The sequence below is a fragment of the Phalacrocorax aristotelis genome, chromosome Z, assembly GCF_949628215.1.
Source record: "Phalacrocorax aristotelis chromosome Z, bGulAri2.1, whole genome shotgun sequence".
In the NCBI taxonomy this organism is placed as follows: domain Eukaryota; kingdom Metazoa; phylum Chordata; class Aves; order Suliformes; family Phalacrocoracidae; genus Phalacrocorax; species Phalacrocorax aristotelis.
The window spans coordinates 31,237,030-31,255,803 of NC_134311.1; the positions used below are offsets into that span (position 1 = coordinate 31,237,030).

The 18,774-nt window shown below is 38.2% G+C and overlaps 1 protein-coding gene across 1 annotated transcript in view; it reads right to left on the reverse strand.

Moving 5' to 3' along the window:
- FBN2 (fibrillin 2) overlaps nt 1–18,774 on the reverse strand; it is a 185,643-nt gene that overhangs the window by 99,298 nt on the left and 67,571 nt on the right. Inside the window, exons 8-15 of the mRNA XM_075078460.1 lie at nt 18,551–18,676; nt 16,386–16,538; nt 15,378–15,611; nt 14,401–14,538; nt 5,263–5,382; nt 4,581–4,706; nt 3,961–4,083; nt 2,772–2,894 (exon numbers count right to left, since the gene is read on the reverse strand). Coding sequence (XP_074934561.1) covers nt 2,772–2,894; nt 3,961–4,083; nt 4,581–4,706; nt 5,263–5,382; nt 14,401–14,538; nt 15,378–15,611; nt 16,386–16,538; nt 18,551–18,676 — 1,143 coding nt within the window. The remainder of the gene's footprint in view (nt 1–2,771; nt 2,895–3,960; nt 4,084–4,580; nt 4,707–5,262; nt 5,383–14,400; nt 14,539–15,377; nt 15,612–16,385; nt 16,539–18,550; nt 18,677–18,774) is intronic.

The window sequence follows — 18,774 nt, forward strand, 5'->3', positions numbered from 1 at the left end:
CAAGCATTTTTCCCCTTTGCTGTATTTTTTTCCCAAACTTGTATAACATTTTGTGATTGACTCTCCCATACTTATTAATAAGAAATTAAAAAAAGCAATTTATTCTATGAACAGTCCCATCAGAATCAATGGCACTATTCAGAACTAAAATACAGCTTGAAGTAAGAGTGACAGAATTGGACCATAGGCTCTTTGATTTTATATTTTTGCTAATTGCCTAGCACATTTGTGGGAATACTGTTAAAAGAAAACCCCATGTAACTTTCAGACTACAAATACTCTTCTAGCAGCCAGAATGTCTGAAAAGTATTATTTATCTCATGTACGGGACAAAATAGCCAGACAGAGAATTCCTGTAGTTAACATACCATGTATATGTATATATATTTACACACATATATACACACATAAAATTCTGAACAGCAGATTGCCTCAGAAATTCTATTCTAAAGGTCATGTATGAGGATATATTTGTTACACAATATTTGAAATTCCCTATGTTACTTTATGCCTGGAATAATTACAATATCTTTTAAAAACAAATTTTCCAAATAAATCATTATTCGGCCTTATTAATTTTATCATGTTAAGGATCGTTCCTGACAATAATTTAAGCATTTATGGTAAACCTTAAACCTATGTGACATGTGGAGCTGAACATTTTCAAATAAAAAAAGTGTTCACAGATGATGGCCAACTTGTGAAGCCTTTAGCTGCTAGAACTGTGATAGCATTAGGTAAATGAAAGCACAGAAAATTGAGTACTGCATTGACTTTTTGCAGCTGTATCAGTGACAAGGGTAAAGATGAGGCCAACTTGGACAACAAAAAAGGTACTGAACAGCTTGTACTCAATCTGGTTTTGCAGCTGTGCCACTAGTAAAATTCCTATATTAAAAACAGTATACCAAGCCTTTTCTCATTGTTTTATCTTTTCATTGCTTTTCTCCAAACACTTAATAAATCAGCAGAAAACAACTTGGCTACTACATAGGAGAGAACAAACCTTGCTTTTGTTGATTCAATCTTTAGTACAGTTTTGCTTACTAAAAAATCTCATTTATTTAAAACAGCAAATATTTGGGTTCTAACTGAGAGACTGAGAAGGTGTTTTGGCTTTTTATTAGCCTATTTTTCAAGCCATTCTGAGTTTCTAGCATGCATTTTTTTAAACTGGAATGGCAACACAAAGAGCCAGTTTGCATGGGCATTTGATAGGAATGCTTACACTAGATTTTATTTTCAAGAATGATGAAATTCTGCACAATTCAAAATTTTATTTTAAACGAATTGATAATAGCAACACAAGGATTCAGTATCTCACATCCCTTTGGTTCAAGATAACCTCCAAACATTGTGACCAAGTCTGTCTTTCTTTTATCTGGACACATGCAGGTAAGTCACAGGCAGATAAGACATATAGTCATTCGTTAGCAAGAACAGTAATAGCACTGACTGATATATATAACTACTGCAAAGGTAAGCCAATGGTTTCCTCTCTGCCCTTACTGCTTCATGAACCTGGCAATCATCATGATATAACCAGCTAGCCTGATCTAATAACAGCTCCAATGTCAGTCCAGTAACCAGCAGCATCTAGCACACAAGGCCATGTACTAAAAGTGAAGCTACTGTGTTATGACGCTGACAGAGGTGCGCTTTTCACTCAAGGAGGCCCCATTCCAGCTGTATTTGCCTGCTGAAGCTTCATGTCATCCCTATCCACTAACTGAGTCTGGGTCACCAATATGCCTGATGATAGATATATTCATGAGCTAGGAGAGAAAAAACTTAGGGGATACAGAACTGATGTTCTGATATGCAGAAGATAGTATCTCCTGTGGATTAAATTGGTTTAAGGAACTTTGCAGTATCACAGTCCCTAGTGCCACTCTCAGAAATTTTTGTAAAATGTATATTCCTCTCCAGCCTCTTCATCAGCAATCAACAGAAAACAAGGGGCTGAATACTTCTTGCCCTCCACCCTTTTTTATTCTTCATCAGGTTGAAATGCTCCATTTTTCTCTGGTGAGCTCCCTGAAACTATGATAGAGCTGCTGGTGGAGTTGGGTGAAGAATCTCTAGCTGTCAACCAGCAATATTTGAGAGGATAAGAGGGTTTAGTTCAGATTATATGACAAAAATCTATACTGATCAGCAGACTAGAAAACCAGAAAGAGATGCCAGGAAGAGTAAATACTCTACATTTAATTTATAGGAATAACAAGGAAACAAGACGTGGTGCTACTCTGATTCCACAGAGGAATTTAAGCTTCATGTCTTTTAACACTAGGTTTATGGGATAGCATAATGCAAGATTTTCTAATATTCTTAACAATTATATTTAAGTTCGCAGAAACAAGTCTATTTAGTTTTCGCTAGTTCTCCTGCTAGAGCTTTTTCTTTTTTAACACTATGCTATAAGGAGAACAAAATATTTTCAGATTAGGGAAAAAAATGAAAAAGGGAATGCCAAAATATCAGTGTCACAACCAAGACATGTCCCTGTTTTAGTGATTTGGAGTGGGTGTTGCACAATTGAATATAAATATGAATATACATAAATACATATATACACACATGCACACAGAGGAACACAAACACACAACAGAACAAAAGACAAATACTCCAGATTTATCTTTGAACAGATCCTCTGTGGTTTGATGTCAAGATTATCTAGAAGGATGTCATCTGATGCATTTAATCTGACAACCTGATAATTCCACTTGCTTTTCAATGACAACAAAAACAAAAAAACCAGCGACACTTACCTACACACACACGACCATCAACTCCCACAGCCAAGCCAGGTGGACACTCACACCGAAACGATCCTTCAGTATTTATGCAATGACCATTCATGCAAATTCCTGATGTCTGACATTCATCGATATCTATCAGGAGGCAACAAAATTCAGCCATCTATTAATTGTCTTTAAGCAAGATTACAGTTAATATTTTTAGAACATTACCAAATGACCTTACGACAGCAGATGAATCATATACATAACCTTGTTCTGTTTCTAATAAAAATCCTACCTTGGAATTACACAAATGATCAAAATTCCAGCTGCAAATTAAAAAAAAATAAAAACACCCCAGAAAAACTGTAGGATTAGAGGCACTTCAGATTCTACATTAAGCAAAATTAATGATAACTTTTCCCCTTTGTCCATGCCATGATACTGTAACTTTGCTTTAAAGTCTGGTTAAGGAAGCACTAATCACAGAATATCCATATCCATATGATGGTAAATTTTACTTTCAAAGAACTTTCCAGTGGTCATCAATTTCTATCAAGTCAACAGCCCAGCTGCAGGTACATTAAGAAAACCACAATTAATAGAAATGGTTCAACTTCAAATCAGAAAACTAACAATTTAGATGATTTTGCAGTTACTAGAAATGGCTCAAGCCCAAACCTACTTCTACTGGCAGCAACAGGTATCTTCCATTATTTTACTTAAACTGAAGCTAAATCAGACTCTATTCTCAAAATGTTTGATAGAAGTATTCAATGACCTCACTTTAAAAAGTTTGTGATGCTATGTGGCAAATGCGATGTCTTAAGTGTTATGCAGTATGAATTGCCAGAATAATCATGTGGAAAACATACTTGTATGTGTTCATCAATGTAAAATCTTTTAAATTTCCCATATGACTTTACAACTTCACAAAGGGCCTGCATACTTTGCTGCATCTATAGTGCTCCAAGACTTTTCAAAACCTGATTTGTCATCTGTTGTAGCTTTCACAATACTGCTAAATAATTCAGTTATTTCTTTCTCCAAGTTAAGGACCTATTTCTATTCTAGACAGCTTAAGAAATCTAATGAGTTAGTAAGGTATTAGTATATTAAATCCATGTGATGAGATTGCCATTCTTGCATGAATGAATGGACCAGAAAAGCTGTTTTCAATCAAGACTGCCTTAATGCATTACCCCTCGGTTCTACATACCAGAACAGTAACGCCCATTTGGAGCCAGGACAAATCCTGGTTTGCAGATGCATTTAAAACTCCCATCTTCGTTTATGCACATCCCGTTTAAACACATGTTTGTAGTCGTACATTCATCGTGGTCTGCAAAATATTGCAAAGAAAACTGCTTATATTTCCTCACCTTCCAGAAGATGACACAGTAAAAAGTGATCAGGACTGATGTGACATTCCTTCACCTGAAGATTAAATTTTACTCATAACTCTGATGAAGTATCTGAAGAGTTGTCACTCTAAAGACAAAGCAGCAATTATTTTTTCCCATTGTGATCAGTTACTTTGCATGTTTCAGCAGACTTGCTATGAAGTTTTAGGGGAAAATGTTATCCCTGGCACTGGGACTCTTAAGGAGTTCAAAAACTTAAGGACTCTTAACGAGCTTCAAAACCAAAAATTACCTCTGGTTTTGTTTTAAATCATGCATTTCCATACAATAACTATGTGAACGCAGGAGCTATAAGTTCAGCTCACATTGTACCTTATTTCAAAAAAGGTAATCCTTAATGATACTTAATTGTGGTATGAAGTACAATTTCTAGGCTCACCAAGCTAATGTCTACCCCATTATTTAGATTTCTTACCCACACAATTTTTTCCATCTGCAGTCAGTTCAAACCCAGCATTGCAAATACACTGGAAACTTCCATCAGTGTTTACACACCGGCCATTTTTACAGAGAACACCATTCTGGATGCACTCATCTATATCTAAGGAAAAAAAAATTACACAGAGAATTACTGTAAGATAAAAATGTATATGGTATACGGTGACAATTATTGCTTTGAAAAACACTGGCATGTTACTTAGAAAAAAATTTACAAAGATGGTTAAGAATTTATTCTAACTGCATCAGGGTAGGAAAAATATTTTACAGACTTGTACAATAAATGCTACAATGCTACATTTTGTTATGCTCAGCAATTACTTTATAAATACTTTTTAAAACCTACTCACACATTCATCTGTGAATACATACATAAATATATACCTGTTGTACTAATAGTATATTTCCTGATTTTTTTGTAGAGCTCCTGGCTGGGGAATTCCTGGCCAAGTGACAGATATTCCAGAATAATGGATAAATGTTAAAAGATAACAACAGAACAAACTGAACGGTAGCCCAGAACCAGAGTTCCAATTAATATAACAACTGTTGGGATTTACTGAAATCACGTTGCTAACTCTTTTTTGAACTCCAGTGGAATCTGACAAAAGGGGTCAGAACATCTGCAATGTCAGTAGACGTGAAGCAAATTTTCTTACCGATGCAAGCTTGCTTAGTAGGAGTTCTCTGGAAACCTGTGTGGCACTTGCAGTAATAGGAACCAGGTGTGTTGACACAGTCTCCATTAGAGCATGGGTTTGAAGTGCATTCATCAACATCTGTTGGCAGCACAGAGGAACATTAGTGACTTCACAATGTACACAATTTTTTCAGGTCTAGAAGTTTCTAAGTGAAAAAGACAGTAACTAACAGTCAAATGCTAAATACTAAAATTTTACTTGGTGCAAAATCATTACTTTCCTAAGAACACAGAGCTGGTTCTTAGTCCAGCTAGGCAGACATTTTTAAGAAGTGAAATACTACTACACCATGTATGTGCATCTTGAAAGACAAAAGAAAAAAGTATGTGTGAGGACTTTGAAACATGGGATCTGACAGTTGCCTAGTGACAGTGAACAACACTTTATTCAACATAGTTTCATTTAACTGAATGACCATTCTTTCTTCTTTGGTTTAAAACCAATACAAATCAAAATTGGCATTTTAAAATCAGAGCAAATCATGGCATCCAAAACCACCCCATTATATCACAGGTTTATTGTAGAAATGTGAGGAGCAGCCACACACCAGCAGGAGGGATTCTTAATGAGACCGCAGTCTGTGCACCACCATCTCAATTATTTATGCTCCATTGCATCCTCAACCCCCGACTTTGCATTTGAGTAATTCCAGACTTAATCTACCCCTCCTCTATAATGTACTTTGCTCTCCTTTCCAAAGGTTTTTGGTATCTGGGTGCAATCAAACACATTTTAACCACCTTAAATCTTAGGTAACTGCTCAGAAATAACTCCCATTTGACAAAAGGATCTCAAAACTTTAACTCCTTTCAAGAACCCTTCCCCGGTTTGATCCCCAGCGGTTACCAATAAGTCAGCTGTGTCTTTGGCCTGAGACAGCTATACTGAGCTCTAAATTAACACTGATTGCTCCTCACCATTATGCTCCTCTGAGCCTTCCCAGATCTTTGCCCTCTGTGATCCAGGGAGTGAAGTGAGTGCATCTGCCTGTTCTGGCAGGTAGGACTGCTGGCTTAGTCTCTCCTGCAGCTACATGAGGATGACCTGAGCAGCTGCTACAGCTAAATTTGCAGGTTACAAACTGAATGGATTCCTTGATGAAATCCCCCTTTCTTCATCAATGACCTTTGCTCATTTGACTTTTCTCCCTCCAGCTATGCTGTCCATTTCACTTATAGGTCTGAAATTACTCACCTCTTAATTTAGGTGGGCTTTAACACCACAAAGCCAATGCTGATTTGTGGTGGTTTTTGGTATATGGTTGTAAGCTGCCACAGGAAGCTGGGGCTAAGTAAAACCACTGCTGATCAGTTCTTAGTAATGATTATTTTCCCATGCATTTTTCAGTGTACACTACCAGTGACATCAGGAAAAACCCAGAGTAATTTTACTGATCATCTGTACTCACCCTTTATCAGGTCTAGTTCTAAAACTTAGTTCATTACACCTTGGAAATAACAGGATGTACTAAGAAATTAAACTTATAGGAACATTTATGTGTTAAATAAATGTGTACTTTTAGAAGGTGTTGTGCCATCAATTACTTGATTCTAAAAAATGGCAAAAGGTTAGTTTTGTTCTAATTTAAGTATAAACAACACTATACTTTTCACAGGATTTGCTGTGTTAATGCCTACACAGTTAAAACCAATAGCATCATCACACATATCAAAGAGATCTGGGTTTACCCAAATCACTGATTTAATGAGCTGGTTTATGGCACTCTTGGTGCTTAGAAATAATTAGACCATTTTGGGTAAACAGTTAAATGAATAAAGGCAAAGCAAATGGAAGAATCAAATACCTCCTCTTACGCATATTTAGCTCATTCACATTTGCATAGCAGCTGATAGCACCACTCCAGTAAAACCACAAGAATGAAGCAGGATAAAGAAAAGAGAAATTCAGAGTGTTAAATACAATGAAGAAAACGGTAACTCTATCTTTATACTGCAGTAGATTTCTGTGTAATTATAGTAGTTCCCTGCTCTCCTGCATCTATACAGTGGGGATGCTCTTTCTCGTGAGTGTTAAATGGGTATTTTTTCCTCAGTGCTCAGCTGATATGGGGTGGGGGTGTCAAGGAGGATCACACATAATTCCTTCAGAACAAAGTCCTCAGCTACTAACAAAATGTCAAATGCTAGATCCCATTTTCACATGAATGTTTTGTCAAAGGTCTTAATTCAAATTACTTTATTGTGCATTTATCTTGCTTTAGTATAGGGGAGGACAGGGGGAGCTTATAAATACTAGATATGGTACTCATCTATGTTGTTTAGTTTTCCTACAGAGAATGACATTTATGACTGACTGTATTATAAACATCAACTTGCTTCATCTGTTAAAGAAAATATGTTCATGCTAGAAATGGATCTCACTATAAATTGATTTATAAATTGTACAGCAGGAATGCAGCCTTCCTCTGTGAAATAGCTGACTTAAGCTTAGAAAATCCTTCCAAAGCCATATGTATCAGATGATTTCCATATAAAATATGCATCTTAAGATGCTCTTATTTTTATAAGCTCTTGATAAAGAGGGAAATGGTAAATATATGTTCATATAAAGGAGTTGTTGGCTTTGAGTTTGCATTGCAAGCATGCATATTCCAGCAGTATAAACAGGAAACATCTGAGACAGAGATACTTAACCCATTTATTCTGTCTTCCAGCACACCCCTCTTCAGTGTCAAATATTTCTCTTTCACCACTTGCATCACACTTATCTCCACTTTTCAGTGTTTCATCTGTAACACTTGTCAGAATTTCACTAGACACAGTATGGAACTTCCAAAACCCCCTTAAGACTTACTGTGATGAGTCTAAGATATATTACAAAATTTAAAATAGGGAGATCTGTATTCGCAAAACAACTAAAATTCAACACAGCACAGCTACAGGATTGCTGCCACTTTCAATGTCTCTACAGTTTTATCCAGAGGTTTTATAAACGGAATGAAATAAAGGAATGTAGTAATATTACAGCTTCTATCAGTCTGGGTAAAGGGACAGACCTTTCAGTGTCAGATCACTTAGGCAGTTATGGTCCTCGATCCATCAGCCGTGTTTGATCATGACAGTGGCATAACAGAAGTTTAGGTCAGAGGGCAGTATGTAACACCATTATTCTTTGATTTGGCATGATAAAATTTTGAAATAAGACTTTTCTTTAACTCTATGCATAAATACCTAGTGATTTCTGCCTTCTTAATTTATTGCCTGGGGAGTAGGCAGCCAGAGGGATAGAGCAGCATGGAAGCAGTGTTCATTTATGTACCATTAACCTTACCCCATGCAGTGAAATGTAACTGTTCCCAATGCTCCAAGACTGTTATTTCAGTAATGAGAAGAGTATCTAAGTTGGATTCATGCAAGCCTTTAATTTCATTTAATATGTATTAGTATACACAGAAATTCCATGCAGCTAAGTTCCCGCCTACAATTTCCAAGACAACTTTCTGTGTGATTTATAGCAACTACCATTCGCAAATCACCGATTCAGTTCAGCACTTAAGATACTCTGGCTACTTGTTTATAATACAATTAGAAAATAAGAGTGAAATAAAGCCGTGTTGTGCATCAGTTTGACTCAGTTTTAAGACTACTGTTTCATGCTGAAGCGTGCATTACCAAGCCTAGACCAAGTTCCCCAAGTGAATACTCCTTTTCCCTGTGTCAACAGGGAACAGGTCAACATTTTTTTTTTAATAGAAGCATAGAATCATAGAATTGTTAAGGTTGGAAAAGACCCTTAAGATCCTCGAGTCCAACCACTAACCTATCACTGCCAAGTCCACCACTAAATCATATCCTCAAGCACCACATCTACCCTTCTTTTAAATACCTCCAGGGATGGAGACTCCACCACCTCCCTGAGCAGCCTGTTCCAATGCCTGACAACTCTTTCGGTGGAGAAGTTTTTCCTAATGTCCAGCCTAAATTTCCCCTGGCGCACCTTGAGGCCATTTCCTCTTGTCCTATTGCTTGTTACTAGGGAGAAGAGACCGACCCCCGCCTTGCTACAACCTCCTTTCAGGTAGTTGTAGAGAGCGAAAAGGTCTCCCCTCGGCCTCCTCTTCTCCAGACTAAACAACCCCAATTCCCTCAGCCGCTCCTCAGAAGACTTGTTCTCCAGACCCTTCACCAGCTTTGTTGCCCTTCTCTGGACACGCTCCAGCACCTCGATGTCCTTCTTGTAGTGAGGGGCCCAAAACTGAACACATTATTCAAGGCACAACCTCATGAGTGCCGAGTACAGGGGCACTGTCACCTCCATGCTCCTGCTGGCCACACTAATCCTGATACCCGCCAGGATGCTGCTGGCCTTCTTGGCCACCTGGGCACACTGCCGGCTCATGTTCATCCAGCTGTCAACCAGCACCCCCAGGTCCTTCTCCTCCAGGCAGCTCTCCAGCCACTCCTCCCCAAGCCTGTAGCGTTGCATGGGGTTGTTGTGACCCAAGTGCAGGACCCGGCCCTTGGCCGTGTTGAATCTCATACCGTTGGCTCTGTCCCAACGATCCAGCCTGTCCAGGTCCCTCTGTAGAACCTTCCTGCCCTCCAGCAGATTGACACTTCCACCCAGCTTGGTGTCACCTGCAAACTTACTGAGGGTGCACTCAATCCCCTCATCCAGATCATCAATGAAGATATTGAACAGGACTGGCCCCAACACGGAGCCCTGGGGAACACCACTCATGACCGGCCGCCAGCTGGATTTGACTCCATTCACCACCACTCTCTGGGCTCGGCCGTCCAGCCAGTTTTTAACGAAGCACAGAGTGCTCTTGTCCAAGTCGTGAGCAGCGAGCTTCTCCAGGAGAATGCTGTGGGAGACAGTGTCAAAGGCCTTACTAAAGTCCAAGTAGACAATGTCCGCAGCCTTCCTCTCATCCACTAAGTGGGTCACCTTATCATAGAAGGAGACCAGGTTAGTGAGGCAGGACCTCCCTTTCATAAACCCATGCTGGCTGAGCCCGATCCGCTGGGTGTCCCGCATGTGCCGCATAATGGCATTCAAGAGGATCTGCTCCATGACCTTTCCCAGCACCAAGGTCAGGCTGACAGGCCTGTAGTTCCCGGGGTCCTCCTTCTGACCCTTCTTGTAGAGGGGCGTCACATGCACTAGTTTCCAGTCATCTGGGACCTCCCCGGTCGACCAGGACTGCTGATAAACGGTGGACAGTGGCTTGGCGAGCTCCTCTGCCAGCTCCCTCAGTATCCTTGGGTGGATCCCATCCAACCCCATGGACTTGTGAACACCCAGGTGAAGGAGCAGGTCGATGACTGCCACCTCATGAACAACTGGGACTTCCTTCCGTGTACTATCTCAATTTCCCAGCAGAGGGGCCTGACAACCCCGAGGATGACCAGTCTGACTATTAAAGACTGAGGCAAAGAAAGCATTAAGTACCTCAGCCTTCTCCTCATCTTTTGTGGCAAGGTTACCTTCTGCATCCAGCAAAGGAGGGAGATTCTCCCTGGCCCTCCTTTTGTCACTGATGCATTTATAAAAACACTTTTTGTTAGCTTTAACGGTGGCGGCCAGTTTAAGTTCCAGCTGGGCCTTTGCCTTCCTAAACTTTTCCCTGCATAACCTCACAACATCCTTGTAGTCCTCCCGAGTCACCTGCCCCTTCTTCCAAAGATGGTGAGCTCTCCTTTTTTTCTTGAGTTCCAGTCAAAGCTCCCTATTCAGCCAAGCCAGTCTTCTCCCTTACCTGCAGCTATCAATATAGTGTCACAATTTTCAGGCCCTTTAACCTCAAACTGAAAATCAGATTGAAATTCACTATTATCACAAGCCTGGAGTGGAAACTGAACAGCAAGGCTGGTGGCCTACAGGGTGACCCCACAGAAGAGAAAGGGACAGAATGCCAGCGAGCTGTTAAGAACACATTCTAGCCTTCTGTCAATCAACTTCAGCACCCAGACATGTAAACCTGATTGGCCTTTTAAACCACAGATGGTTGTCCTACTTAATTTTTTCATGCACGATTTCTTCAATGAGAATTGAAAAATAAAAAAGTTTAAAATAAATTCATATAGCTTTGTTTGCTGCAACCTAACTAATAAAGGGGCACCAAGACTGAGCAAATGGAGCGTTTCACAATAGGCTCAACAACAGAGTTTAAATCCTCGTCTCAACTAATCCCAAAAACCACTCTCAGATGAAATTAGTACACTAATACCTGGTTATTTAGATTGGAAAACCAAAAAGGAGCCAAAGGCACAATTTCTATCGTGGCAGTTGTTACTGAAACTGGTGTTCACTAAAAGCAGCAGTCTAAAAGGTTACCTAAGTTCATGTGAGGCCTTTGGTTTATCTATTTGCCTGAAATTTCCTAGCATTATTAAGTCCTAGTATTTAATCTGGAGTTACCTCTTATTTAGGGGTTAACTTCACCACCTGCATCAATAGTTGCTTTGGTTTGACTTTATTTTCCACGGTTCATTTTTTCCTAGACTCTTAACTTATATATGCCACATTATCAATATATGCATTTGATCAATAAGCAAATGCTTGTAATAGTATCAAACCATACTAATTTTTACCTTTTTTGCCATTTATTTCCCATGCCTCACAAATAAAAAAAAAGGGCTTTGTGAGTTTAATAGCATTTAAATCTCATATGCCACAGTGAACTGCTACTTAATCACAGGCCACCTTTATGCTATCTGATGATATGAAGCACGAAGTAGCTCAGATTTGTCTTAAGATGAAATTATTTTAGGGACATGTGACACTTTCCCTTTCCATGGTATACAGGCTTATTTTTTATAGCTATGTGCTCTTTCAGTATATTTCTTCATGCAGAATAATTCTTTATAAGCATGAGCAAGCATTTATTATAATCATGCTCTACCACTATGTTATTTATTACTGCTTTTTAATTATTCGAACACAGGATGGTTGCATCAAAAATTACTGTTTAGAAAGGCCTTCCACTTTTTTCAGTTGCTAGCTTTGTAACAACCATATATTCAGATTTTTATCATTACTCATCTTTATTTCTTCATTTGAACCTAGAAAGCAAAAATAATAAAAATGTAATAAATATATTGTGTTATCAAATAGATAACAAACATCTGTGTGCTTGAGATGGTATTTTCAACTTTCCCACCCAAGTAACAAAGAACATGAATACAAGCTGTGAACTAGATCTCATCAAGAAACATTAGTTCAATATGTCAGCTTTCAGAAGATGCTCAGCACATTTCAAGACAGTTTGTCAGAAATCAAGATCCACCATTGTCAAAAATATTGACTTCAATGATGTAAAATTTAGTGCTGGTAACCAAAGTGCCAGGGCTTTCCATACACTGTAAAGAAAGAATAGCCACGCAAGACAGATTTATAGTAGCACTCCCACTCCCCACTTACAATGCACTTATAGCTCCTGAGGCCCAAGGATGCAGTAAGAGACCAAGCGTCTTAATTTTCCCAGCCAGAGATCACAGGTACAAAAAACTCTCACCCAAACAAACACAAAAAAAAAGCTGGGGTTGCTATATCATAGAGGACAACTTAGGAGAGGAACTCTAACAGTCCTCAAGTACAGAAAAATGCAAAGGCAAATGTACTAAACTGCTTTCCTTATATACTGCGGACAAGAAAAGTAATTATAAGCTGCAATTTTTTGCAAAATAGTGTTTAAATTAGATTAGACATTCTGAAAACTTTCTGGAAGTTTGGAGCGCTGGAACTGCTGTGGAAGTGGTGGAATGTCCATCAAGCGACTTTTCTTAAAGAGAGGGCATACAAACAATTTTCAGGAATGATGTAGCTATAACTGACCTCCCTGGTGCAAGAGAATGGCCTGGCTAAGGGGACTTGCAAACTTTCAGGTGCAGTATATCAAGTCAGTTTGAAAAAGAAAACCAGAGATGTTAAACGTGGTAAGAAACAGGGACATCAAAGGAAAAGTACTATTAAACAGTTGTTGCATTTCACTTTTCCAGAAGGCAGGGTGCCAAGCCAGGCAGGTCCTGACACGGAGTTTGCAATTCAGAGGGAGGTAGAAGAATTTGCAACTCAGACATGCAGTGTTTCTAGCTCAACTTCTGGTTGATACCCATTCTGATGAATGTATGTCAAAATTTGCCTGTACTATTCTCACTTAGATACCATGAACTGCATTGTCTTGGATTAAAAGACCTTTTAAGGTTTCATGTAGCTGCAATTTTCTGTGGTCCTTCTTTTCTATATTTTCCTGCAATCCACAGGCATGCTGGAAATTGATTCTAAAAGCACAGTTTCAGTGAAAAAAGCCTATCACTAACAAGCCCCTGTATAATATTTTTGATTCACAGATCTCAAATCTCTTTATAAAGAATCAGTAAGCAAATGTTCAATCAGAAATATAGCCAGACCTTTCTATTCAGGATCCCATATGTTTACTAAGCTGTATCCTGCATATAGGATTCTGTTCCACACAGATGCCCTACAGGAAACCACAAATTTTGTATTTTCCCCGAAATACCTGCTAAGCCTTTGACACTGCAAGAGTACACAGTAACTTAATAAAGAGTCCACAGTAACTTAATAGGAGTGCAGAATCCCAAATTCAGCTCTTGCTATAAAAAATTATCATTCAATATTTTAATATGAAATGCAAATATAACCAAAAGTTAATTAATGCATTTTAACATGTTTTTGTATCGTTCAAACTGTCATTCATCCTTACAAGTAGGTAAAGCATAAATTCTACCCTTTGTTATCTTGACCATAACTCAACACTAACACCTGTAGCAAAAATGGAGCTATGTGAGCATAACAAAAGAGAATACGGAACAGAACTTACTTTACCGAATGTGAAGACAAAAACGTTAAATACCCATCAGTACAGGAAAACTTAATACCAATATTTGCAGTTAAAAATTTTTTTTAAGGAAACAGGTACCTCTCATGAAGATTTTAAATTAGTCTAATGAAGCAATATCATGGTCTTTGCATGCTCTTTCACAGGAGCAGTATCATTAAAATCAATTTATATATGGGGAAAAATAACATTTTTTTTTTTTAACCAGATTTAATGCAGAAAAATATTAGCATTTTAAAAGTAAAAAATGGATTTTAGAAATGTGTGCTTACCAATACAATCCCCGTTTGCATCCTGCTTATATCCCATGTTGCACTCACATCGATAACTGGAAAGGGTTGGTATACAACGTCCATTTAAACAAAGGTTGGGATGGTGCTTACAGATGTCTATTGTCTGATTGAGTATTGCTAATAAAAAAAAATAATGAGACAAATATTCAGATTTTCAAATAGAAGTAAATATGACGATTATACTTGGCTTCAGAAAGTATGTTGTCAGGTGCCTAAATACATACATCAAAGCCAGTATTTCTTCCAAGCACTATCTGTTGACATGACAGTAAACTAACAAAGACAAGTAGCTCTCAGAAACAAAAACCACATTAGACAGTCTTAATTATGATCTATGTATATAGCCTGATGAGATTGTCAGTGGCCTCATGAATAAACCACAATTTGGCTGAAAGTTAAAGCAGCCTGTTCCTATATGTTTACTATTTTTGGTTGACCTGTCTTAGTAATACTTTTTGCATTTTATTAACTTCATGGTTTTGATCCTAGAGATGAGCTTACACATGTTACAAGCAACTTTACAAAAATGAGACTTTCATCTGAATATTATTCATCTTGGGCTTTCAGTCAAGGCAGTGTTCCTGCGGAATTGCTGAATTTTACATTTGGAAGAACAAGTAAAGAGAACAGTTTATTTTAAGCCCTGGTGGTTTTCTGAAAACATGTAGAAATTTGCAGTTTTATTAGTGTTGACCAAGACAGATCAGCAGGGAGAGCAAAAGCTCAAGGACTCTATAACTGAAGGAAAAAATCTCTACATCTGAACTCTTGTTAAAAATGGGCTCCTGAACTTCCTAATGTATCAACTGAGGTTTCTTAAATGTGCTTGAATACAAAGACGTTTTTATGTCTTTAAACATGATATCATTTCCAGAATAAAAACTAAGCAGAAAAAAAAAGTAAAAATAGAAGGAATAAAAAAAGAGAGAAACAGGCACAACAATACAAGTACTTACTTAGCCCTGTAATTATTGGGCCACTTCCAGTGGGACTTTGACCACCTGTCCCTACCCCTGCTCCACCTACACCTGGGGAGAAACCATTGCTTCCAGGGATGGGAATGAATCCTGCTCCTCCTGGGCCATAGCCATGGCCATTGCCACCAGGAAGGAACCCGTTTCCTCCTGTCCCACCACCTCTGGAACCACCTCCAGCAGGAGTGCCATCCACACAAAGTCTGCGGTGTTCATCTATTAAACAGGAAAATACAGAGAAGCGAAAGTAAATCAAGCCTTCGGAGTCAGCTTATAAGGAAGATACAGATCTTTGTACGCTACAAAATCCAGAACACCGACGTCTCATTTCTTTCATGTTACGTGTTCTCTCTCCCACTCCTAATCTCAGACAGATCCCACGATTGTGACAGGTGTTATTTAAGGAAGGACACTAGAAATAATAAAAGGAAATACTGCAGTTTACAACTATTTGTGGAAACCTTTTTGTTGATATGTTGCCAGCAGCACTGTAACTCCCTGGCCACTCAGAGATCTTGATACAGATAAACCAAAAATACATTTCACTAGGGATGTGGACTATTCTTCCATGAGCAGAGTTAAAAGCATAAATGAAATACTGACGCATTTCTAGTTCAAAGTAACCCAAAATTTAACGGGTTTAATTTAAAGCTGTTCCTTTAAATCAAAATGAACTATGGACCCTCAGAGTCATTTCCTCTTTGAGCTTGACCACAAAATCTTTCCCATTTGCCAAGAACTGTTTCCAAAGTCAACAAAACGACGTTAAAAAAACTAGTCCCAAACAATCATGGACCAGAAAAAAAAAATGTTTCACAGATGGAAACGTCAGTATTAAAAACACAAGAATGAATAATAAAGTAATTCCTGACTTTCTTTTTCCCCTTAGCCTACATTTTAAAGTAGTTTAAAATATGCAAGTGACCTCCATCTCAACTAGAATGGACAGCAAGAAGAGGAAAATAAACCAACCAACAACAAGCCACTCACCAGACCCTCTGACAGGACACATCTCTGGAACAGACCCGATGGCCCAGCACCGGCCAGACTCACAGCAGCACTGCCTTTTGGTGAACCTACCGGGAAGCTCCTGTGCACAGCGGCCATTCACTATGTTGGAGAAACATGTACTTGCCCTTTGATCTGGAAGTTAATTTAAAAAGAAAACCAAAAATGGTAACATTCTCTCAGAATTACTTTCCCTTATTTAATTAATCTAAAGACTAAATTGTATAAAAAGTTCTATTACAAAAAAAAAAAAAACAAACCCACCACCAAACCCCAAAACAAACCCAAAAATAATCCCAAACACACCCAATAATATATCTGAGGTGATAAGCACCAATGTATTCCATATTTGGTTTACTGCAGGATCACATATTTGCAGTGACACTAGTCTTACATTAATCCAACACGCTCAGGCTAACAGGAAATATGGATGATACAAAAGATAGAAAGCAATACAAATAGAAACTAGATACAAATACATAAAAAGCCTACTATGGCCAAAACAGACATTTCATGTAACAACTGCAACATCTAATGAATTTGTCCTTGGTGTAGATGTATACAACTGAAGAAATGCTATCCAGTCTGCTCTGCTCAGTAGACTGAATGTACAACAGTATTTTTAGTAGTGCCATGTATAAACTCCTCTATATAAATACATCAGTGTTTATTATATTTTAGTTCCTTCATGGGCATATCCTAGATCTTTTTTTGTCATGCTCCTGACTATGGGAAAAGCTTAATGAATTTGGAAAGATATGGTACTAATTACAATAACTGAGCACATCCTGGTATTTTGGTTAAAAGCAAATTTTTATCTTAAACTGGGAAGAACAAAATAATTTGTATTCATAAGGATTACATTCTTCACTTTTCTCCTAAGTAAACTTCGTATATTTCTAGAATATACAAATTATACTCCAATACTACAAACACTTGAGAACACAAGAACTTTCAGACACATGTTCATTTAATGGAAGGAGACACTGTGACATAAGGCCTGCCTTAGCAGACCAGGGCATGGGATTAGTGTGCAATTGATGTTGGGAACTGACTTCAGAAACCAGATTATAAACCACACCAAAATCCATAGAAATTTTTATCATGTTGGAAATCACAGGTTCTCAATATTCCTGAGGCTAGCCACAACATATTTGAAGTTTGGCACTCCTCAGATAAACCTGGATAACAAAAACTGGCACGTTGTGCAAAAAATTATCCATGTGAAATCACTTGTAGGTCTTGTGTTGCTACTGGCTTACATAATTTATCTGTAATTCAGAAATCCCTTCAGAATTCCCATCCCTTTCCCAGCATGAGAACAAAGTGGTTTTAGATGTCTGAAATAAGAAGAACCACATGAGATCTATAAAAGGCACTTATTATTATCAACTGTTAATGTTTTTTACACATGGTATGCAGTGTTTTTAGTTAATTTACCTAAATGGTTTTTACCATATATTCGACACATGCAGCTATATAAAAGAATTTACCACATGTGAAAATAAGCATACATCTTTTTTTATCATATAGAATCAGGTTTTAAATAAATTGTCCTGTAAAAGCTGCAATCTACTGAAATTTAATGTTTGGTTTGTTTTATTATCTGTTCCAGCCAAATCAGTGGCACCTCAGTATATACCACTTAATGCCTTCTGAGTTTATATATCTGCCTTACATTCGTCTCTAAAGGTTAAATTTACCTATGTGAGATGGAATTTGAAATACCAAGTAAGGATAACTGTGTGCTCCTTTAGAAGCAAAGTGAGCTTAGCTTTTGATTTCATCACAGGCAGGTTAAGAAACAAATATAATTAACATTTCCTATGCTTACCTAGACAACAGAGAGATATTGATTGCTTTTCTTCTAAGCTCCAGATCTCATGCAGGAGCTCTCAGGCTACAATACAGTTGACACAGAGGTATCTACAATCTACATCAAAATGGTTGCAGTGGCAATCATCATCAGAGGAGGACATTATGAATTTTAGGTAGCTGGATCGGAGATACTAGTGAGTTAGCACATAATGAGGTCCTGGGGTGGGGCAGGAATGCTAGATGGTTGGGACAGAAGTTCCTCTGCTGCTGTGTATAAATTGCCTTAATAACCCTGAGAGCTCTAAAAGCCTACAGGGTGGAATACCTACCAATACAGCGGGAGCCATCCGTGGATGAAACAAAACCCCGTGGGCAGATGCAGATATAACTTCCCATGGTGTTAGAGCATTCACCACCTTCACAGATTCCTGGGATGATGCTGCATTCATCAATGTCTACCCAAAAGGAAAGGACATAAAATAATTAGCAGAGCAGAGCACTGGAACATATTGTATTAAACAGAGGGAAATAGAGCTTTTCTGAAATGAAGTTG